We start from the raw sequence: 25,244 nt of genomic DNA, 5'->3' as shown, positions 1-25,244 counted from the left end.
TAATTTTGATGTTCCTCTGTTCTGTTGTGACAATAAAACAAACAAGTTTATTTTTAAACTGCATTATCATATTATTTCAGTGAGGACTCATAAATAACTAATGCTACGGAAATCTGTTTATGTTTTGTTACGTGTCTCTGGATTTATTTATTTATATATATATATATATATATATATCAGCCGATATATTGGAATATCGGATTTTTAAATAACCAAATATTTGTATCGGTATCGGCCTTAAAAATCCTTTATCAGTCAGGCTCTAATATCATTTATCGATATATTGGCCAATATTCTCACAATGATCCCAATGATTGCAATGAGTAGTTAAAAGAAATACAAATCAAATCAAATCAAATTTGTATAGCCCAAATTCACAAATCACAGTTTGCCTCAGAGGGCTTTACAATCTGTACAGAGACGACACCCTCTGTCCTTCGACCCTCGATTCGAGTGAGGAAAAACTTGCCCCAAAAAAAGGCCCTTTTAACAGGGAAAAAAAATGCGGAAGAAACCTCAGGGAGAGCCACAGAGGAGGGATCTCTCTCCCAGGACGGACAGACGTGCAATAGATGTCGCATGTACAGAGCAGATCAACGAGATCACAATGTATTCAATTATAAGCGATGGTTGACAGGAGTGAAAGTACATAAAGATGTATTACAGCAATAATAATGAAATGCACATGGAAATGTGATTACTAGTGATAACAGTAGTAGTGATTAATGGTAAGGATGGTATGTAGTAATGCATTACAATAATAGCAGTGGAACGTATGTAACAGAGATGTGACTAATATTAGCGACAGTAGTGGTGGGTGTCAGGCAGGGTCATGGCAGTAGGCGCATCCACGATCAGGCAGGGCCATAGCAGTAGGCGCATCCACGATCAGGCAGGGCCATAGCAGTAGGCGCATCCACGATCAGGCAGTCTCTTTAGAGGCTGTAGTTTATGCTGTTAAACTGTATTTTTGTCATTTGTCATTTATATAAAAGGGGTGGACAAAACATTAGAAACATCCCTGAGTCTACCGTCACTTATTGTCAAGTTTAGTGATTTTGGTTAGATGTTGAAAAAGTCAACCAGTGTGTTTCTGGTCCCGCATTCACTCTCTACAAACTCCTACGGCAAATATCTGGCTCTTTAGCTTCTAAATGCATCGATCTATTCACCAGCTAGTCACTAACTTTGCCTGCTAATTAGTCCTGTTGAACAGTGAGTTTCTCTGAGTTTTTTTCCTGAAAACCACTGCATGCTGTGACTGAAAACAGCTGAACCAAAACAGTTAATTGTGGCTGGAAAACCAAAACAATGAAATAGCAATCCAAAAAGGTTGTGTAGAGTTGAGTGGAATTGTAGAGTCAGGTCTATAGGTTTGTCACTACCAGTGCTCCGTTTCACATATACAGTATATTGTAATTTGATCCATTGTTAATCTGTGAATAATGATTATAGCAGCTTCAACCATACAAAGGATGATCGTGCTTTAACCCCCACAGGCAAATATTTAAAAAAGAAACAAATGAAATAACTTGTCATTGAAAAGCTTGCCGATATAGACATCAACATATAGACTTAGATTACGTTGTAAGGTTTTAGCAAGGTGAGGAATCAAATGCAGACACACAGGTGAGGCAGGAATAAGGGAACAAAAGGCGAGCTTTAATAAAACAAAGCTGAAATACAAAAACCAAGAGAACAAGGAAAACCAAAAACAAGTCACAAAGGACAAAATACAAAGTAGCAACAAAAAGCTAAAACAAAGTGCAAACAAAAGCAAAGTGCAAATCAATGAGAAACAAGAGAAACAAAAACCAAAAAACATACCATACTGTACATACATGAAGAGACACTGGAGATGACACGACGGGGAAGACGGTCTGCATGGGGAAGACGGTCTGCATGTCAAAGTGTCCATGAGCAAGATACTGAATCCCAAATTGCTCCTGGTGTGCCGGTTGGCACCTTGCATGGCGGCCTTCGCCATCAGTGTATGAATGCATGAATAACTGTAAGTTGCTTTGGACAAAAGCGTCTGCTAAATGCCCTAAGACATTGCTCACACCACTGATGCTGGTAGGAGTCGATGTATCTTATCAGCAGTATCAACTAGTCAATCACATCTAATCTACAGTGGCTTCCTGGTTCAACACTCTATGCCATCTCTCACTCTCTTACAGTGTTGTGTGTATAAACTCAGTCTGAACAGACAAGAAGTCTATAAATACTGACACTGTGTTACAGCCAGTTTCATCCTAATATGGAGGTCAGGTTTGCGAAGCACTCGCTCTGTGAGTGTGTGTGTAGTTCTGATTTAGCCTACTTTTGGGGACACATTTCAGACTACAGAGTTAATTGGGGACAACTTGACAATTGGGGGACAAAGTATGTGTCCCCAATTGAGGTAAAGCTGATTTTGAGGTCAGTGGTTAGTGTTGGGGTCATGGGCTGAATAATGCATTATGTCAGTGAGGGTCCTCACAAATACAGATTATAGCAGCTTCAACCATACAAAGGATGGTCGTGCTTTAACTCCCACAGCAAATATTTAAAAAAGAAACAAATGAAATAACTTGTCATTGAAAAGCTTGCCGATATAGACATCGACATATAGACTTAGATTACGTTGTAAGGTTTTAGCAAGGTGAGGACCCAAATGCAGACACACAGGTGAGGCAGGAATAAGGGAACAAAAGGCAAGCTTTAATAAAACAAAGCTGAAATACAAAAACCAAGAGAACAAGGAAAACCAAAAACAAGTCACAAAGGACAAAATACAAAGTAGCAACAAAAAGCTAAAACAAAGTGCAAACAAAAGCAAAGTGCAAATCAATGAGAAACAAGAGAACAAAAACCTCCCGAGGCTGTCATTTTCATGACAGCCTCGGGAGGGTGCTAGTGTGACTACAGACATTCACTCTTGTTGGTTTTTCTTGTGACCTGTTGCCCACCTTTATCATTAAAGTCTGTGAAAACTGTGGAGTCTGAAAAAAAATGTTCTTGGTTCCTGAAAAGCTCACAGCTTGAGGATATACTTTTACTTCAGAAAGATGACTAAGCAAATAGTATTGAAAGTTTAAGTGTTCTGCTGAACAGCAAAATGTTTGCAGGTGAAAGTAACAACAGAGTCATTAAAATGTGCTCCACTGTTGGTCTCATAGCATCAGATAAACAGGCAGAATGACTTTATTCTCCCATAATCCCTTGGGCTCCGGGTGGTTATCAGATACCACTGAGGAGAGAGGCAGGGTTAGAGGGGAGGGGCAACGCTTGTGTGTTATTGGTCCAAAAACAGGAAGTGGGCCATCAGAGCCCCCTGAGGCTGGGTGTTAATCTGGAGAGGATAGACTGACTGATTTCTAAACACACACAGTCTCTTTCTCCTTTTCTCCCCCTGTATCCTTTTTTCTCTCCTCTTTCCTCTCCTCCTCCTTTCTGTTCCTAACTTGCTCCTCTCCCTCCTCTATTCCCTGTTCCCTCGTTCCATCTCCTCACCACTCCCTCTTTAATTTCCTTTCATTTCGTTTCCTTTCCTTTCTGTCTGCCTCTCCTCTTTTCTCTTCAGATGTTTCTTTTGTTGAATCATTACATTTTTACAAAACAACATCACATAATTGCACAGAACACAGCCACACACAAGCACAACAGAAACAAACTCTCCTGTGCGCGAGCAAGCACACACACACACACATACACACACACACACACACACAGTTTAGAGACAAAGGGCCGGATCTACTAAGATCCCAAATTGGTTGTACTAATCTGCGTGTGCAATCTAGAAATTTGCGTGTGGGGTTGAACCGCGGTTTGCGGGCGATTTACTAAGAGTGACTGCGTAAATGACAACAGGTGCAAACGTGTTGGAGACACGCCTATTCAAATGAGGGTTTAACGTGTTTCATGGTTTTCAGCATGGCGAGTTTAAGGGAGCGAAAGCACAAAGTGAAATTCGACCCTTTGGAATTAGAAGTGTTGGTAGAGGAAGCGAATAAACATTTCAATGAGCTGCAACAGAGGAATCTAACGGTAGCGCAAAGGAACGCCGTGTGGGAGAAAATCGGTGAAAAGTTAATGCTGTTGGAAAAAACAGGCAAACAGTGGATGAAGTGAAAAGGAGATACCAAGACATCAGAAGAAGAACAAAGAAAAATTGGCGTATAATAATATAAATATAATAATAATAATAATAGTAAACTTGCAAGGAGTTTTGTTATTGCAGGTATTGCGTGACTCCTTCTCGTAGCTGGCTCCAAATCCGCTCTGAGTTCCTCCAACAGCTCCAAAATGGCAAGGCTGGATAGGCGATATGTTCTAATGATAGTTTCCTCATTCATCCCAAAAATGTTCACACGAGGGTGAAAAATGCGTCTCGGCATCTCCTTCCATTGTTTCGGCCTCTCCTTCTTGCAGCAATAACCGCAATAACGCCCCATGTTGCATATTCATTGCTGCAAACGTATTAACTGAATGCAGACGCGCTATTTTGCACCTTTGACAGACGCAACCCTTTTTAGTAAATCAGTTTGTACATTTTTTTGTGTGCAAGCAGTTTGCACACGTTTTAATACACGCAAACCTTTAGTAGATCCAGCCCAAAAAGTGCAGTCTAGTGTCTAGTCTAGTGTCCCTGAACAGACAGCCCTGTCAATCAATTTGAGAATTAGGAGTGCTCAATCATGTGTTCAATCATGTGTTCAATCATGTGTTGGGGGCTTTCGGTGTATGGACGGAACCACGCTGTTGTTTACATTTAATAAAGTTACAGTTAACTTCAACAGTCAGTTAACTGCTAACTAAGACATGGGCACTGTACCTATATATAATCTGCAGTTTATTATTGAGAGGTTTTTTTTTCTACATTTCTGGTCAGATATTTTAAGGGAGACCTATTATGCATTTTTGTTTTTTTCCTTTCCTTCACTGTTTAATATGTTCTAACATGTAAAAGATCTTGAAAAAGGTAAAGTACATAAGCTCCTCTGTCCCACAGAAAACACTGCTCCTGAAACGCCTGTCAGTAGTCTCGCCATTAATTCTATGTCTTTGTAACATCAACACTACGTCACCATGTCACACATTTGCATAATTTGTGCATAGTGGGTAGTTTGGTACATGAGTACTGATTTAGCACAGCTGCTCTGTTGTCGTTAGCGGTGCTGGGTCAAGTATTTTTGAGCTGACCAATCAGATGAAACTTTGGGAGGACGGGTGGGGACTTTAAAGGGACTGTAGCTAAAACAGAGCGTCTCATACAGAAGAGGAATAAAGAAATGCTGCACTAGACAGTTGATGATGCATTTTTTGAGCATTAAAGCATGTAAACCTATTCTAGTAGTAACCCAAAATAAAATTATGACCCCGAAAATTAGCACGTCTTTTTTTAATATGCAAAATGTGGGATTTTAACTCCCAGCCGATCGGACACCAGGACTACTAGAAGTAATACTAATACTCTCCATTCCCCCATATAAAGTATATTCATATACACATGCGTTGAATATAGTTTTGACACACCCCAAACACACAAGCTATTAATAGTTTCACAAATATGTTAATGACACATTTTTAAACTTGCACGCACACACACATACACATACACACACACACACACACACACACACACACACACACACGCACACGAACACACGGTTAAAATTTATCAGTATCTACTCTCTCTCCAATTTTGGTTTCCGGTCAGATCAGACAGATTATTCTTATGGGCAGAAGGAACAGTTTCCCACGCCAAACAGATAAGGTCTTGTTCAGAGAGTTCAGAGAGACACACCCTGCACACACAGATGCACACACTCACACTGACACTCAGCTCAGTTTATAGTTCCCCATGTCTCATACCTCCACCAATCACGTTCAGTTTTGATCCAAAAGCAAATTGAACATTTTTTTTTTTTAAATCTACATGTTTGTCATTAAAGAGTGAGTGCATTGTCACTGTGTTTATCTATTTCCCATGGGCTGTCAGCTAACAAGCTAGTTACCAGTTAATCCTGTTGTCAGCTTGGATATGTTGACAGTAGAGTCAGGACAGACCTCAAACCTGGTGACTCAGCTATCAGCAAGACTTCTGAGATGCTAAATGCTCCCAGACATGGTTGGTCAGCAAATAGCTCCAAGGCTTACTGTTAACATTTCTGTGTCTACTGTTTTTTTTTTTCAATTAGAAAGCCTTGGAGTTTGAAGGTGGATTTTCCTTCTTTGGATGGAGCCAGGCTTGCTGTTTTTTCTCTGCTTCCAATGTTTGTGCTAATATAGGCTAAGCTAGCTAAACATGTGTTGGACAGTGAAGACCTCCCAAAATTTCAGTCTTCCTTTTTACCTTCCACAAGCACACAGTTAGCTTCCAGGGCTCGGAGTTTAGAGTTATTCTGTTAGTGCTGTTAAGGTGGGGTAGGAGTTTTAGTGGTCCATGATTAGGTTCCAAGAGTTCTGGAACAAGTTATATCAGTCCTTATCTGCAATTATTGAGGGTGTGTTCATCAACATGAACAGAACACACATACACCTGTGTGTATGTGTTTGCTGTGTTGTGTTACCATGGGAGGATAATATTCAATGTTAAAATGATCCATATTCTGGTTGGAATTGGTGGAGCCTTGATACCTGATTCAAACGCTAAGGGAGAAGATTTCTTTGCCATACCATTGTTCATTTCTCTCTTTGATCTAAGACACGTCTGATGACATTCATTACACACGATTCCCAGGAATTTGACTGTTAGAGCGCTATGAATCAGGTTGTAACACTAGGAGTAGCTTCTGTGTCTGATGTGAGAGGTTGATCACAGAGCTGCACACATACCTGCATTTTCAGAAATAAACCAAAACCTTTAGTGTACGTTAACTGATATGAATTTGGATCAGTTGCACATTAACCAAGCTGAGTATTGACTGACTGTAAATACGAGCAAGTTATGTTCTTGAGTAGTGGTCATTGAGAAGTGAGTCCAGAGGTCTTTCAGGAGGTTTAAATGATCCTTGCACAGGTTCCAGTGTCCCAGAAGAGATTACAGTAGTTCTTGAGGATGCTGGGTCCTTGAGTTGATTCCCGGGGTCCTTGAGAACCTACCAGATGTCTTTAAAGAGGTTTCAGGAGTTTCAAAGTTTTGAAGAGATATAGTGTTCCTTGGGGGAGCAAAAAGTCAGGGGATTACCAGTCACTAGAATGTGTTATTTTTAAGTAAGAAATCAGTAAGAACACAATTTATTACATTTTTAACTATGCAATCATGACCAGTGTTTCTTAACCTTTGTCAATACATCTGGTCTTGTTTTTCGGACTTCATTCCTTCTAACATTGGTAATCTAACAGTCAATAATAGTCAGCTCATTGTTCACTGAAGCACCACATGCTGCATCATGAGATGTCTTTCTCCCCGCAGCTTCAAAATCCATTTCTGCTGCAATGTGCTCAATAATCCACTGTTTTCATCACATCTCTCTCTCCTTGTTTATCTGTCCTCCCTCTTCGTCCTCATCCACATTCCTCCTCATCACTGTTCTTCTCCTCCCCCCTTCCTCTCTCACCTTTGCACTTGTTATCATTTCTTCTTTACCTCTTACTCACTTCTCAAGTTATTCTCCAGTTATTTTCATTTTGCGGTTGTTAGAGGCAGATTTCTACATCTGTTTATCAGTTTTTCAGTTGCTCCATTCTTCAGTATCTTCTCCCTAAAGACTATCTCTCTCCATCCTCCCTCCCTGTCTTGCAGCTCATTCTCTCTATCTTTCACACGTCCTCCCTCTAATCCTCCCTCCCCTCCCTCTCTTCTCAGACTCTTAGTGTCTCTCACTCAAACCATATCAACAGCTTCCACCCGAACTTAGCTGGGACAAGGATGTTTACTTTATGCTTTTATCGTACGTTGGCCAAATGATGCTTAATTGCTTCATTTACTTAAAGAGCTCAGGGGCCAGGGAGCAAAGCAACTCAATTCGACCAGACAGTCCGGACTGGAAGTTGAGCAAAGAGACAGATCAGACGGTGGAAGAGACGGGATCAGGATAGGCGAGTCTTTTTGATGAAATTTTAATGGACAAGAGGAGTAGATTAATGTAGGAGACACAAGAATAGGATGGTTGTGTTGGTCTAGGTTGAAACTTTTTCAAAGAAGGTGCAGCAGATAGTGGACTGCAGCATTAGAGACACATCTGACATAGAAAGAGGGTGTTAATTTGTGTTAGTTTTGTGTAGAAGCAGATCAGATGTGTGTGGAGCGGACGGAAGGTTAAAAAGAAAAAAGGTATAAGTGAGATAGAGTAGACTAATGAAGCTGAAGGTGCAAGAGGTGTAGTGAAGTACAGTAGAAAAGTTTACTGGAACAGAATAGAATAATAGAATAGAGGATTTTATTAGAGGACAAGTACATTTGGAAATATTCTTGTACAGAGGAAAGCATGTAAGGGAAAGGATTTCGGTTGAAACAAAATCATTTTTCTTGGAACTTTGTAGAAGGAAACACATCAAACAAACAGCTCAAAATAGTGGAGTTAAGGGAGCGGAAATAGAGCTTTCTGTAACTTTCTAAGACAAGAGGAGTCCAGCTAAGAAGAAATCAGTAAAAAAAATAGAAAAAAGTAGACTTTGTGTAAAGGCCATGGAGCTGCTCGAGGCGTTCTACCGCAGGAGGCTCCGGAAGAAGCAGAAGAAAGCAGAGCTGGGCCGATTGGATGGGGCACTGTGTCGGTCGCCATCAGAGGCCAGTGTCAACAGCCTAGCAACCGGCCTCATCTCCAAAGTCCTCAGGTTCACCTCCAGGTAAAACAGGTCACGTGTTTAGTTTATTCTGGCAGAAAGATGGGAGAGGTCTTGGAGAGGTACCTTCATGCATTTATCACTGGGCTATTTAAGGTGACCAACTGGCATAAAACATTCTAGTATTTCTAGTATAAGTAAGAACAGTGACTGTCCAGCTTACTTATGGTGGAAGTCCATGGTGTTACTTGGCAGTCTGACAAAGAAAAAAATCCTTTATGGAATCATGGTTAAACCAAAGTGTTTTGACTCACATGTTCAGAAGTCTTCATGTCCCAATGAAGACACTTTTGAGTTGAAACATGTTGGTTTATCCATGATTTAATTAAAGATTTTTACCTCTGCCAGAGAGGTTATCACCCATGTTCATATGTTTGTTTGTTTGTTTGTTGGTTAGTTTTTTGTTGGTTGGTTTGTTGGTTAGTTGGTTGGTTGGTTGGTTGGTTGGTTGGTTTATCAGCAGGATTACACAAAAACTATGGAACAGATTTCCATGAAACTTGGATGGAGGATGGGTCTTGGCCCAGAATAGACCCCATTAACCTTTGGTGCATCCCAATAAAGGGACATATCTAGGATTTTTTTCTGCAAGATAGGGTGTTGATTGACATTTTTGTTAATTTCTCAGGAAATACTACATGGATTGTGAAAAATCAGACTGGGGGACTGTTGGGCCTTGCTGGGGGTTTGCGCTCTACTGAGTGCCATTGTAGTTATAATTCTAATTATTCACAAGGTGCCTCCTTGTCAGACTGCCAACCAATATGCCAATGGTCACTATTTTCACGTTTACTTGACCCTTGGCCCTGCACTGATTTTTCACCTCAGTATTATTTCATTTTTTTCCTGACCCAGTGCAGCACTCCCCTTATTTTGTCTTTATTCTAGTATTTCTTCTTAGCAAAGGAAATAGTTTGAGGTGCTTCCTGTAACCCAATCAACTGATCGAACTGGGCATGATTCTTATTGTTGAAATGAAGTCTCTGTCCTAATTTTATGAGTATGAGTCAACTCCAATTTGCATACTGATAATTCAGGATTTTTACTTACAAAAACCTTATTGGAGATGTAATGTTTTGATCCTTAGACTTCCATCAGGTAAAACACATCTTACCTTGGGACTGGACTTGTCTTTACTAAGGACTTGACTTGCCTAGAAAAGAGCACATGGAACTTGCTTGAGTCTCGGACAAAATGACTTGAATCTCTGGTAGAGTCAGATTACACAATTACAGCTGGATTTGAAACTAAAACCAAATTATACCAGACTAAAGACAGCCCCCCGAGAGTGTACCAGCAATGATAACATGTCCAGGAATTTCAGCCATGTCCTGCAACTACCCAGGGTCTTGTGCTTCAGAGACATGCAGCCTTTCATGTCCCTGTCTCCTGCTAACTCAGATACAATCTTTTCCTGTTTATCTTTGTGGATAAATACAGAGCAGCAGAACATGTCAAATATGACGAGGATAATGGAAGATTATCGAGTGGCCATACTATTCAACGTTTCTGTTATAACTGGTTAGATACAGTAACACATTAAAAAATAATGATGATGTCAAAAAGATAAATAAACATGCTGTATTTATCAAGACTACAGGTGAGCATTGAGGAAGTTGGATTTGCATCAATAGCAAACAGCATCAACACTGTTTAAAATGGAAGCAGATGAGAAAATATTTAGTTAATTGACCTTCCGGTTGCAACTATGAGTTTTTTGGGAGTTTGAAGTTTAAAGTATTTCAGCATTTCTTTGATGGAACGCAAGGGCCAGAGATAGAAATCTGACTCACTTTCTGCCTGAGACCATACAGCTGTGTGTGTGTGTGTGTGTGTGTGTGTGTGTGTGTGTGTGTGCGTGTGTGTGTGTGCGTGTGTGCGTGTGTGTGTGTGTGTGTGTGCGTGTGTGCGTGTGTGCGCGCGCGCCTGTGGTGTTATCATGGGAGTATAATATTCAGTGTTGAAATTATCCATTTTCTGGTTCAAACTCTGATAATAGAGGCAGACTGCAAAACCACGCTTATCAGAGGGGTGAAAAATGGAAAAATTTGGCACCACAAAATGCCTATGAAAACGTACAAAATGCATTGCGTAGCTACTGGCTCTCATTTTGTTGTGCACAACTGTCACTTTCTGGCTTCAAACAGCTGATAACAGATAACACATTAGGTCTTTGACAGCCTACTTCATGGTACCAAGCTAACAAAGTCACTGATAACATGGTGAGCTAAAGAAATTATGACCAACCAATACTATCACTAAAACATTTGCTATTGAAAGCCCTCTTGAACATACAACCTGCAGAAATAACATTTTAACCAACAAAAATTACAAATCGCTGCATTTACAAGATAAACCTTTTAGATTAAGGTAACAATAAAACAAACTTAACATTTTTACTCTAAAAATGGAACAATTTAAGAATGGACAAGATTTTTCTCAGATTGTAACCCACCCCACTAAAGACTTTTTCTCAAGTATCATTTGAGGTAACAGGAATGACAGAGAGCTCTAAATGGTAGCAGACCAGATGTGTTAAGTTTTACTTCCACTACAGATGCTTAATTATGCTCTCTTTTTGTGTTGTAACCCCACAGACGCAGTGAACCAGCAACTCGTCCTCACTCATGGCATTCGACGAAGCTCGGTGAAGGTCAGCCAGAAGTGGATCCAGGAGCAATGGACACAATGAGCAGTGTCTGGCACCACGGCTACCACCCAAGGTCAGTGTTCAAAACAGCTCTGACAATAAATACCCAAAATTACACAAAGTTTAGCTCTGTTCCTGATTTGTCATTCTTTGGATCAATTATTCAGTTGCCAGTAGCCAGTTGGCAGCTGTGTAGCCAGCATGTTGCTACCAAAGGGAAATAATTTCAATCTAAAAGTAATGCATAATACAGAAAATAAAACATCAGGAACATTTAGTATGCAACCCACCTTGACGTCACTCAGTTGATTTTGGACTACCATTTGAAAGCCTCAAGTTTGGCATTATGGCTGTCTCCATCTTGGTTTTTGGAGAAGGAAGTGACATATTTGGACAAGCATGGGAGCTGGGGAGGATATTGATTGGATCTGACTGAGATCCCAAGGTCACGACCTGGTAGCAACTTGTTAATCACAAGGTAGTCACGCCTTAAAGCATACCCTGCTTTATCGTATATTTTACTCTAAATGGGACCATAGTTTAATAAATGAGCATCATGCTGTGTTGAAGAAGACTTGAAACTAGTGACTGACTCCATAAACTTATAAGGAAACTGTTTACTGTAGTAATAAATCAATTGAGAAGTAGGGTCATTTTCTCATAAGCTTACATTCAATCTGACTTCTTTCTTGGTATCCAGACATACAGTTCACAGCTTTGGGATTGCTTTACTGTACATATACATATGTTTTTTGTGCATTGCTATGGCAACCTGTGCCACATGGCTTTGTTGTCTCCCTGGACCTCCTGAATATTTGCATCTAATTGCCCATACACTCTTGGCAGCTGGACTCAATAATAATAAACTCTTGTATTTTATTTATTGAACTTTGCACAGTTCATCATGTGTATGCCTGTATGGACAGATACGATAAATATGAAATGCAAATCTTTAGCAGATTTTATTACTTTAAGATCTCAGCTGTCCACCCATAAAAGACAGTAATCACGTGAGAAGCTTGTGACTAGCAGAGTGATTTATAACCTGACTACTTCCGTGTTGAATTGCTGGGCGCTTGTAGTTGGAGATGAGAAGACAATAACACTGTGGTCATAAATGTAATAACACAAGATTAGATACACAATGATGTCTTTTATGTCTTTTATGATTGTGCTCAGGATCATGTGAATTTGTCTGTGTGGTCCTCCAGAACTGTCTGAAGAGACACTTTGATGTCTGGATTGTTGGTTTACTGCACTCCACTATCAGTCAGTTGCTCACAGGGTCAAAGTTCATGTTTTCAGAGAAGCATGTTCCAACGTCTCATGTCTTTTCTCTGACAGACGCCAGTCTTCACTCTTGACACTCTTGTCTCAGCTCCCAGGTCAAAACTAATATGAATTTCACTCTTCTTGACTTCTAATTATTATAGTAATAATAACATTTTCCATGATTATTGATGTGTTTAAATGATTCCGTTTTCAGCTGTTTTTAATGTCTCCTCGCCAGGGGACAAAAACACACCTGTACTGCCTTAGAAATGAGGACAAACAAGTAAATTACAGCATCAGAGTTTCCTGAGGAATTGATGGACAGTTGTGATTTCTCATAATGATATAATGACAAAATGACACAACTTAAATGCTGTGTTGATTAAAAGACTTTGCCAGTGTCTCAACCAATCATGGTTACTGTCATACTGTACAAACCAGCTTATTTTTGCTTAATTTAAACTTTCACTGAACTTTCACAGTGTTTGTGCAACACTCCAACAATGTTTTTCATGTTCCTGGGGCAGAAATTTATTTAGGTGACAGAGGTATGGAGACAAGTCAATATGAAGAGCTACGATCTGTTTGTTACATGATGTGACCTTTGTATGTCTGCGTGGTGTGATTTCATTCTGAGGTGTCAAAATGTGGTTACCAATGTCAGTTTGTGACCACAGACTTTTACATTTCTACATAATGATTTTCAGTATGTGGTTTAATGGATCCTAGTTGTAAAGTTAAAATAAACAAATTAAGCCTTCATTATTGATTACTGAACACAAATATTCAATCTCTGCCCTTGACCCTGGCATGTACTTCTATCTTTCTGAGGATCAATTAATCAACTAGACAATTTCCCGTTGGGAAATCGCGAGAGTGGGCTGTGCTCTGTGCAAATTCGAACCCCACGTACGTTGAGAACTTTTAGATCTACATTATATTATATTATATCTAGGTTGAAAAGCTGAAAATTTTGATAGTTGAACGGTTTCTATAGCTGAATGTATGCTGAAGCAGTAGCAGGATGAAATTTGAAAATGTCCCCATAAGGATGAATGGGAAAACACCTCCCAAACTCCTGCAGTTTGAGAAAAAAGTGTAATGGTTATTGCTAAAACATGCAGACATTGAGTAACAGGAGACATTGCTGAACCATGTGATGTCTTTTTTATCTCTGTAGAGTGAAAAATGAGGGAGCCAGAGCGAGAGACAAAACCGGTACCGTCTGCTCCCCTCCAGAAATTTAGGCTCCAAGTTAACACTGCGGCCTATGGAAGAGACAGACAGACAGACAGACACACAGACATACAGATATACAGACACACAGATGCACACGCACACACACACACACAGAGACAGATAGACAGACAGACAGACACACACAGACGACATACACACACACAGACACATACACAGACAGACAGACCGAACGGTTTCTGTAGCTGAACGTATGCAAAAGCAGTAGCAGGATGAAATTTGAAAATGTCCCCATAAGGAGTGTGTGTGTGTCTCCCTGTGTGTGTCTGTGTCTGTCTGTCGTGTGTCTGTCTATCTGTATGTCTGTCTGTGTGAGTGTGTGTCTGTGTATGTCTGTCTGTCTGTCTCTCTGTCTGTGTGTGTGTGTGTGCGTGTGCATCTGTGTGTCTGTATATCTGTATGTCTGTGTGTGTGTGTGTGTGTGTCTCTGTCTGTCTGTCTGTCTGTCTGTCTGTCTGTGGCTGTGTCCAAATTCAGGGGCTGCAGCCTTCAATGGCCTAGCCTTCGCGGTCCACGAGGGCCGGGTCCTTCGGACCGGTCTTTGATAGCCTCATCCACCGTTGTTAAATGGGACGGTCTAGCCTTCGGAGTATTTCCTGGTTGCCTCACCAGATGTTCCCGCCCCTTACCGTTACATCACGATTGTGAATGAAGAGATGCATTAAAGGATAACTACCGTTTTTTACAATCTGGACCTTATTTCCAGCAAAATATATGGTCATGTACTCACCCAGATAACTTTGGTGTCATTCGGCGTCGTTCGGACGAAATTAGATCCAGTGTAGCGCCGATATATCCATATAATGCGAGTAACGGGGCATCGACACACAGCCTCTATATAACGCATTATCTACCACGAAACTAGTTCATTTCACCAATATTTTGTTACGATATGCTAGTGCTATTCCCCTCTGAGTCCGGGCTCGTCTGTTGTCAACATCCGGGGTCTGTAGGTTGCCCTACTACCTCTGACCTGGAAGATGTCGTCTCTGAGCTGCGTGCGCACCCGCGACAGCCCAGCTTGTTTACCTGTAGCTGCTACTGCTAGTTTGACCCCGGATGTTGATAACGGACGGGCCCGGACTCAGAGGGGAATAGCACTAGCATATCGTAACAAAATATTGGTGAAATGAACTAGTTTCGTGGCAGATAATGCGTTATAGAGGCTGTGTGTTGATGCCCCGTTACTCGCATTATATGGATATATCGGCGCTACGCTGGATCTAATTTCGTCCGAACGACTTCAAATGACACCAAAGTTATCTGGGTGAGTAAATGACCATATAGTTTGCTAGAAATAAGGTCCAGGTTGTAAAAAACGGTAGTTATCCTTTAAAGTCTGTTTTGGTTCAAATCTATCAAACGTGTACATTTATTTGTGTGTACAAAAATTAACAACAAAATGTGTCAAATCTAAATTGAATCATTAACATTACAAAATAAACATTAACCCATTGGTGAATAACAACTATATTTACCATAGCATCACCAGCGTCACGTATTTTAACTGAAAGTTGAAATTTGGAGGTTTTGAAGTTTAACATATCTGGCGTTGGATGTTTACATGACTAAAAACCGAGTATAAACCCATTACTTAAATTTAAATGTCATGTCTTCGCCACTTGATGTCGCCATTTTCTCTTGCCTCCTCTTCTGTTTTGGGACTGAACAGCGGTGCGCAAAGGATCTTGGGATATAGCGGGCCGCGAAGGATAGTAGCGATGCGTCCTCCAAACAGAGGGAAGGCTAGGCTGCATTTGTGGGCTGCATTTGAAGCAGCCCTCGAATTTGGACAGCCTTCGTGCAGCATTGTGACGTAATTGGCCTTCAAATGCTTACTTCGTGGGCTGCAGCCCCTGAATTTGGACACAGCCTGTCTGTGTGTCTCTGCAGGCCCAGTTGAGCTTGGTTGCCGCGGTGATGGTTGTCGTTAAGCCCCAGCAACCACCTGGGACAGCTGATTTGAGAGTGACTTCTGCCTCAAATCTAGACCTCAAACTAGTGCTATATCTTCAAAACCAAACATGATATCGGAAAATTTTCTTCACCATCAAGCCAGGGAGGCCTTAAAGAACACAGCCATTATTTTTTGTGGTCCTAGCTTCTAAAATGTGGTCATAGGAGCGAGTTAAAAACAGGGGCAGTTTGGAAAATCCTCGAAAATCCTCCTCCTGATTAACATTGGAGTAAATGGAGCAGTTGACAGCTACTCTTGTCGGTTGGAGGCAGATAAATCAAAAACCGTAAATCCTACCGATAAAGTGGACACATTGGGAGAAAGAAGACAAGTGTGGCTACAACTTGGTGACTGTGTAATTAGTGTGAATGCTTCAAAGCATTCACACTATTGTTCTTCTGGAATTTATTAGTGTGAATGCTTCAAAGCATTCACACTATTGTTCTTCTGGAATTTATTATTATTATTATTATTATTATTATTATTATTCTTCTTCCGTACGTTTTTCGGCTCTCTTCTACTCCTTCAAATTTTGTGCTACAGAAACCATTCAACTATCAAAATGTTCAGCTCATTAAGGACATTACTGCTGTCATTTTTCATTTTTCTATCTTTCATACTTTTTGAAATATTCAGCTTTTTCTGCCAAATTTTTCCCATTCATCCTTATGGGGAATTTCTCAAATTTCGCTCTGCTACTACTTCAGCATACTTTCAGCTATAGAAACCGTTCAACTATCAAAATGTTCAGCTATTTATGCTCTTTCAGCTGTGTGCTTTTCAGCTTTTTAACTTTTCAACTTTTTCAAATATTCAGCTTTTTCAAAACTAAAACCAAAATTTTTTCCCATTCATCCTTATGGGTTTTTTTTCAAATTTCATTCTGCTACTACTTCAGCATACGTTCAGCTATAGAAACTGTTCAACTATCAAAATGTTCAGCTTTTTAAGCTCTTTCAGCCTTGTGCTTTTCAGCTTTTTAACTTTTCAACTTTTTCAAATATTCAGCTTTTTAAAAAAAAAATTTAACATGGAAACAAATGGGAAAATCCTCAAATTCTCCTCAAAACTCATCCACTTTCAACCTCTTCTTCTCCCTCATACTTTGAGCTAGAGACACCATTCCAACTTTAAACTATCCACAAGACCTTGAACTATTGAACTTGATTTTCAGTTTTTGAAAATCTTTTACGGTTTTGAAATAATCACAGTTTTAGTTTGAAGGATTTTTAGCTCCTCTTCTGGGTTTATAATGGGTGTGTATTGCGTGAGCTAGAGTGCGGAACATCATCGCTAGAGTGGAGAGCAGCTGGAAAAACTTGAGAAAAAACTCTCTTCAGCTTGATTTGGGTCCCACAGCTTTTACTTCACATAGACAATATATACATAGAAATGTAGGAAATCTTGTTGGCTTTCAGATGATGTTCTTATTTCAGATGTAGGACTTAAACTTTTGGCTGTAGAAGCCCTCGAGCGACAAGCACTCCAGCAACTCCCCCATAAGGCGCAATGTTAATTTTGAGCCTAAATTTCTGGAGTGGAGCAGACGGTACCGGTTTTGTCTCTCGCTCTTGTGCCCTCATTTTTCACTCTACAGAAATAAAAAACACATCACATGGTTCAGCAATGTCTCCTGTTACTCACTGTATACATATTTTGGCCATAACCATTGCACTTTTTTCTAAACCTGCAGGTGTTTGGGAGGTGTTTTCCCATTCATTCTTATGGGGACATTTTCAACTTTGGTTCTGCTACTGCTCCAGCATATGTGCAGCTACAGAAACTGTTTGGCTGTCAAACTGTTCAGCTTTTTAAGCTCTTTCAGCCTATTACTTTCAGCTTTTCAACCTTTTCAGCCTTTTCAACCTTTTCAGCTTTTTCAAATATTCAGCTTTATGTTCAGCTATAGAAACCATTCAACTATCAAAATATTCAGATTTATGTTCAGCTATAGAAACCATTCAACTATCAAAACATTCAGCTTAATGTTCAGCTATAGAAACCATTCAACTATCAAAATATTCAGCTTTATGTTCAGCTATAGAAACCATTCAACTATCAAAATATTCAGATTCATGTTCAGCTATAGAAACCATTCAACTATCAAAACATTCAGCTTTATGTTCAGCTATAGAAACCGTTCAACTATCAAAACATTCAGCTTTATGTTCAGCTATAGAAACCGTTCAACTATCAAAACATTCAGCTTTATGTTCAGCTAGAGAAACTGTTCAACTATCAAAACATTCAGCTTCATGTTCAGCTATAGAAACCATTCAACTATCAAAATATTCAGCTTTATGTTCAGCTATAGCTTGCGTTAGGCAAGTGTTTTCTAGCACATTCAGCAGATTTTGCAAAATCACTTCAGCAATCAGCATTCACACTGTATTTTCGCAGGAAATACAATTTTTCTAGTTATTATTAGTGTGAATGCTCCAAAGCATTCACACTATTGTTCTTCTGGAATTTATTAAAGTTATTATTCTTCTTCCGTACGTTTTTCAGCTCGCTACTTCTCCTTCAAATTTTGTGCTACAGAAACCATTCAACTATCAAAATGTTCAGCTCGTTAAGGACATTACTGCTTCTATTTTTCATTTTTCTATCTTTCATACTTTTGGAAATATTCAGCTTTTTCTGCCAAATTTTCCCCATTCATCCTTATGGGGATTTTTTCAAATTTCGCTCTGCTACTACTTCAGCATACGTTCAGCTATAGAAACCGTTCAACTATCAAAATGTTCAGCTTTTTAAGCTCTTTCAGCCTTGTACTTTTCAGCTTTTTAGCTTTTCAACTTTTTCAAATATTCAGCTTTTTAAAAAAAAAATTTAACATTGAAACAAATGGGAAAATCCTCAAATCCTCCTCAAAACTCATCCACTTTCAACCTCTTCTGCTCCCTCATACTTTGAGCTAGAGACACCATTCCAACTTTAAACTATTCACAAGACCTTGAACTATTGACCTTGTTTTTCAGTTTTTGAAAATATTTTACGGTTTTGAAATTATCACAGTTTTAGTTTTAATGATTTTTAGCTCGTGTTCTGGGTTTATAATGGGTGTGTATTGCGTGAGCTAGAGTGCGGAACATCATCGCTAGAGTGGAGAGCAGCTGGAAAAAGTTTAGAAAAAACTCTCTTCAGCTTGATTTGGGTCCCACAGCTTTTACTTCACATAGACAATATATACATAGAAATGTAGGACATCTTGTTGGCTTTCATATGATCATCTTATTTCAGATGTAGGACTTATACTTTTGGCTGTAGAAGCCCTTGAGCGACAAGCACTCCAGCAACTCCCCCATAAGCCGCAATGTTAACTTGGAGCCTAAATCTCTGGAGTGGAGCAGACGGTACCGGTTTTGTCTCTCGCTGTTGTGCCCTCATTTTTCACTCAACAGAAATAAAAAACACATCACATGGTTCAGCAATGTCTCCTGTTACTCACTGTATACATATTTTGGCCATAATCATTACACTTTTTTCTAAACCTGCAGCTGTTTGGGAAGTGTTTTCCCATTCATTCTTATGGGGACATTTTCAAATTTCATTCTGCTACTGCTCCAGCATATGTGCAGCTACAGAAACTGTTTGGCTGTCAAACTGTTCAGCTTTTTAAGCTCTTTCAGCCTATTACTTTTCAGCTTTTCAACTTTTTCAGCTTTTTCAAATATTCAGCTTTATGTTCAGCTATAGAAACCATTCAACTATCAAAATATTAAGCTTTTTAAGCTCTTTCAACCTTGTACTTTTCAGCTTTTCAACTTTTTAAGCTCTCAAATATTCAGCTTTGTGCCTCTACAGCTTTTTCAAGTATTCAGCTTTATGTTCAGGTATAGAAACCGTTCAACTATCAAAATGTTCAGCTTTTTAAGCTCTTTCAGCCTATTACTTTTCAGCTTTTCAACTTTTTCAACTCTCAAATATTCAGCTTCATGTTCAGCTATAGAAACCGTTCAACTATCAACATGTTCAGCTTTTTAAGCTCTTTCAACCTTGTACTTTTCAGTTTTTCAACCTTTTCAGATTTTTCAAATATTCAGCTTTAAGTTCAGCTAGAGAAACCGTCCAGCTATCAAACTGTTCAACTTTCTAAGCTCTTTCAGCCTATTACTTTTCAGCTTTTTCAAATATTCAGCTTTATGTTCTGCTATAGAAACCATTCAACTATCAACATGTTCAGCTTTTTAAGCTCTTTCAACCTTTCAACTTTCAGTTGAACAGTTACTCAATATTCAGCTTTTCTGCCTCTTCAGCTCTTTAAAAAATCAGCTTTTCCTGCAAATTCTTGACCATTCATTTTTATAGTTTTATGCATTTCCAGCAGTACATTCAGCAGATTTTGCAAAATCACTTCAGCCGTCAGCATTCACACTGTATTTTCGCAGGAAATACAATTTTTCTAGTTATTATTATTATTCCTGCTTCCGTACGTTTTTCAGCTCTCTTCAGCTCCTTCAAATTTTGAGCTACAGAAACCATCCAACTATCAAAATGTGCAGCTCATTAAGGACATTCTTGCTTGTATTTTTGGTATTTCTATCTTTTATACTTTTGGAAATATTCAGCTTTTTCTGCAAAATTTTCCCCATTCATCCTTATGGGGAATTTCTCAAATTTCGCCCTGCTACTACTTCAGCATACGTTCAGCTATAGAAACCGTTCAACTATCAAAATGTTCAGCTTTTTATGCTCTTTCAGCCTTATACTTTTCAGCTTTTTAGCTTTTCAACTTTTTCAAATATTCAGCTTTTTCAAAACTAAAACCAATTTTTTTTCCCATTCATCCTTATGGGGATTTTTTCAAATTTCATTCTGCTACTACTTCAGCAAACATTCAGCTATAGAAACCGTTCAACTATCAAAATGTTCAGCTTTTTAAGCTCTTTCAGCCTTATACTTTTCAGCTTTTTAGCTTTTCAACTTTTTCAAATATTCAGCTTTTTCAAAAAAAAATTTAACATGGAAACAAATGGGAAAATCTTCAAATCCTCCTCAAAACTCATGGACTTTCAACCTCTTCTGCTCCCTCATACTTTGAGCTAGATACACCGTTCCAACTTTAAAATAGTCACAAGACCTTGAACTATTAGGCATGTGTTTAGTTTTTGAAAATCTTTTACGGTTTTGAAATTATCACAGTTTTAGTTTGAAGGATTTTTAGCTCCTCTTCTGGGTTTATAATGGGTGTGTATTGCGTGAGCTAGAGTGGGTGACATCATCGCTAGAGTGGAGAGCAGCTGCAAAAACTTTAGAAAAAACTCTCTTCAGCTTGATTTGGGTCCCACATCTTTTACTTCACATAGACAATATATACATAGAAATGTAGGACATCTTGTTGGCTTTCATATGATGTTCTTATTTCAGATGTGCGACTTAAACTTTTGGCTGTGGAAGCCCTAGAGTGACAAGCACTCCAGCAACTCCCCCATAAGCCGCAGTGTTAACTTTGAGCCTAAATCTCTGGAGTGGAGCAGACGGTACCGGTTTTGTCTCTCGCTCTTGTGCCCTCATTTTTCACTCTACAGAAATAAAAAACACATCACATGGTTCAGCAATGTCTCCTGTTACTCACTGTATACATATTTTGGCCATAACCATTACACTTTTTTCTAAACCTGCAGGTGTTTGGGAGGTGTTTTCCCATTCATTCTTATGGGGACATTTTCAACTTTGGTTCTGCTACTGCTCCAGCATCTGTGCAGCTACAGAAACTGTTTGGCTGTCAAACTGTTCAGCTTTTTAAGCTCTTTCAGCCTATTACTTTCAGCTTTTCAACTTTTTCAGCTTTTTCAAATATTCAGCTTTATGTTCAGCTATAGAAGCCATTCAACTATCAAAATCTTAAGCTTTTTAAGCTCTTTCAACCTTGTACTTTTCAGCTTTTCAACTTTTTAAGCTCTCAAATATTCAGCTTCATGTTCAGCTATAGAAACCGTTCAACTATCAAAATGTTCAGCTTTTTAAGCTTTTTCAACCTTGTACTTTTCAGCCTTTCTGCCTTTTCAGCTTCTGAAAAAAATCAGCTTTTCCTGCAAATTCTTGACTATTCATTCTCATAGTTTTATGCATGTTTTGTGGATTAGGCAAGTGTTTTCCAGCACATTCAGCAGATTTTGCGAAATCACTTCAGCAATCAGCATTCACACTGTATTTTCGCAGGAAATACAATTTTTCTAGTTTGTGGCTGGGGTCGTCGTGGAAAGACAAAATGACAGAGTTTTTTCTGAGTCTCCCCCCACTCTGTCAGTTGGCTCTGCACGAACATTCCGCAATACACACCCATTATAAATCCTGAATTTTTCCAAAATCACTCACCGTCGTTAAGGGGTCAGAGGTCAAAAACTAAACATCGTACGAAAAAAGTTCAAATACAACTCAGATAGACAAGACCCGTGCCTACGTTTTGGTGTTTCTAGGTGAAAGTAGGCCAGAGCAGGAGATGTTTGAAAAACGGCGAAGATTTGCGATTTTTTTTTTCCTTGTCCCATTCATTCTTATGGGAAATCTTACGACGCAAAAAATTAATATTCTAGAGAGAAAAGTAATAGCATACCGAGTCCGATCGAGGCGCACGTTTTGATATATTTTTGTTTGTGTGCGCTCAAAGCTGCGGGGCGAGTTACGAACCGAAATTTGGGCAGAATAATAATAAAAAAGAGGCCGGGGAATAACAATAGTGGGCTTTGCGGGGCACAGCCCACTAATTAATGCCTCCCAGGAGTCTGAGCTGCCGGCCTCCTGCCAGGCCTCCAGAAGGCTTCCACCCTTTGCTGCTGTAAACTGGTTGCCCCCTGGACTTGCTCTGCCCCTAATCCCGAACTCCAGGGGTCAAATGTATAAAACTCTGTTTATATTCAGTTGTAGAAATCTGTGTACATACAAAACAGGAAACATGCATACACAGTCTTTTCATCAGATTTATAGAACCCCATGTGTCTTTTCCTCATAAATCGCAATTATAATGAAATTTAATGCACATGCACGACCAGCCCTACAAATTACTATAAATGGCTCTAAACATGCCCCCAATTACCTGGTTTGCATATAGCAGGACATAATTGAGTTAAGTGTTGAGGAATGTCAGAAGCAAAGAAGTCATTAACGAAGAGGAAGCAAATTTTACGGACTGTGAATTTGAAGAGATGATTGTTCAAACTGACAGACAAAATAGAGTATTATTTGGGGGCTTAGGTTCTGGCTTTAGCAACAAAATGAAGCAATTGGAATGTCAGAAAGGGACAGAAGCGGTGAATGCCGTGAGTTCAGAGCAAGGAACTTTGCAGGAGTTTAAAAAAAAAAGTGGTCTGATTTCAAGCGAGAGGCCAAGAGACATCATCTCTGCTCACGATGAGAGTGTGCAAGTTACTGCAGGAGGAGAGGGGATCCCTGTGCTTTTTCCGCTTGATGAGCGGTCATCATCATGTGCCGGATCGTTAGTACGGTCCCTGGAAATTATTATTATTGTTTTAATTTATTGTTTCCCTCCTGCTGTGTGGTTGGGCTGCAGACATGATCATAAAATATCACACTATAATAGGTGTTTGCAGATTAAGTATCTGGAGTGAGATAGTGAGCATTTTGTCATCCCAAATAGATAACGGCCTTATTTAAGTGTTGTTCTTGTTATGTTCTATGTAAAGCAGAGCTGCTGGTCAGCAGATTTATGTCATCAGAGGAACTTACATCACTGAACGGTGAATAAAAGCCTCTGACGTGGCTGTGTGTGTTGGGTGGACTGACTTTTGACTTTCTTGATGCCCTTCCCCCCTCACCTCTGGGTTTCCCGTGACAACAGCCCCCCTCCCCACACACACACACACACACGATCTGGTTGTGTCCTATTAGTAAAGTATGGATCTGAATGAAGTTTTTCGTAACATTTCTGTTGAATAGAACTGGAATTAAGAAACAGATGATACAGACAGAAAGTCAAACAGAGCTGGCTGAAGGAGATGGACAATGGAACAAAAGTTAGACTGAGAAAAGTTACTGACACAGAGCGAAATACAGACAGACACAGACAGAGGCTGTTCTCTTTTCCACAGCAGTAATTGCATTGTGTTCGGTTGAAGGACTTGGTGGGTCAAACTATGACGTAAACACACGGGCACACACACATTTCAGTGTGTTTCAGTTTCAGGTATCTGGAGAGAGGTCACAGCAGATTCAGCAAAAACTTTACAACCAACAGTTCTAACAAATAAAACCCCCTTCAGGCTTACACTGGGGTACCTAAATGTTCTGGTCGCAATTCAACACACTAGTCTCATGTCTGAATAAACAACAGGCCACAAGTTGGACTTGAATATTTTTCAGTTTGATGTCAAGTGAAAAAGACTGGACACTTGATGCCCAAGTCTGTTTAGGGGGATGACTGGACCATAGAATGTTTCACTGGTTTGCACATTTAAACACAAGGATCCAAGAGCCATTGAACCATTTGAATGGTTGATCAGATGGATGGATAATTTTCTGTACAATTAACATAAATCAATATATTGCCATACATGCCATAACAAAGTAATATAAAAAGTGCATGAGAAGAAAGTTAGCTTACATTATTAATGCATCCACTACAGTTAAGGACGCTTTCAAGCCTTCACTTCAACTCTGTTAATAGAAAACACAAGGTAAATACAGGATAACATAATACACAGTGATTTTAAATCTAGATATACATAGTATGCTATACTTGCATGTTTAAACTTCACACAGGTTCGTAGAGGTTAACTACCTCTAAACAATTCCAAATAATTTATCTCGGTCTGGTAGGAAGGCAGATACTCATTTTAAATATTGGATGCATGTAAATATAACTTAAAGAATATAACAATAATATATCAGTGTCACGCCTTTGCTAGGATCCCAGATACAGACACCAACTGGCAGTATTAAGATGTTTATTAGAAGTTGGGAGGTGAGGGAAAGGGGGAGCGATGGGCTGGAGAGTGGGTCCAGGGGGAAGACAGCGGCAGGGGGGCTGGAGGTGATGGCTGGGGTGGCAGGCAGACTGGAGGTCTAGAGGACGGGCTGTTGGGCGGGCAGGCAGGCAGGCGGGGCAGGAACTGCAGCAGGGAAAAGCAGCAGTTAGAATAAGGACAAAAAACTTTCAAGCAGAAATTCTGAGGCTTGGCTCGGCTAGAACGCGACCACGACAAACCGTGTGGACTGAGTGACGATCCGGCAGAGACTGACGGTTGAGGCAGGACTGAAGTGCAGACTGGGTGATGAGCTGATGGGAACCAGATGGCTTGATTGCAGCAGCAGGGCAGGTGTGGAGTGGGAGGCAGGCAGGTCCAGGAGAGGTGACAGAGAGCAAGGGGGAGGGGG

General features: G+C 39.8%; 1 protein-coding gene across 7 annotated transcripts in view; it reads left to right on the top strand.

Moving 5' to 3' along the window:
* shroom3 (shroom family member 3) overlaps positions 1-25,244 on the top strand; it is a 158,312-nt gene that overhangs the window by 80,400 nt on the left and 52,668 nt on the right. For 6 of the 7 annotated variants that reach the window (XM_084383206.1, XM_084383208.1, XM_084383207.1 and 3 more), the window contains one exon: positions 11,370-11,495. In XM_084383206.1, coding sequence (XP_084239332.1) covers positions 11,370-11,495 — 126 coding nt within the window. Of the gene's footprint in view, positions 1-8,544; positions 8,776-11,369; positions 11,496-25,244 lie in introns of those variants that run through there. The other variant, XM_084383211.1, reaches the window with a different exon arrangement.

Source organism: Pagrus pagrus (genome assembly GCF_965226575.1).
Source record: "Pagrus pagrus genome assembly, chromosome: 19".
In the NCBI taxonomy this organism is placed as follows: domain Eukaryota; kingdom Metazoa; phylum Chordata; class Actinopteri; order Spariformes; family Sparidae; genus Pagrus; species Pagrus pagrus.
This window is presented reverse-complemented; position numbering and strand designations above follow the sequence as displayed.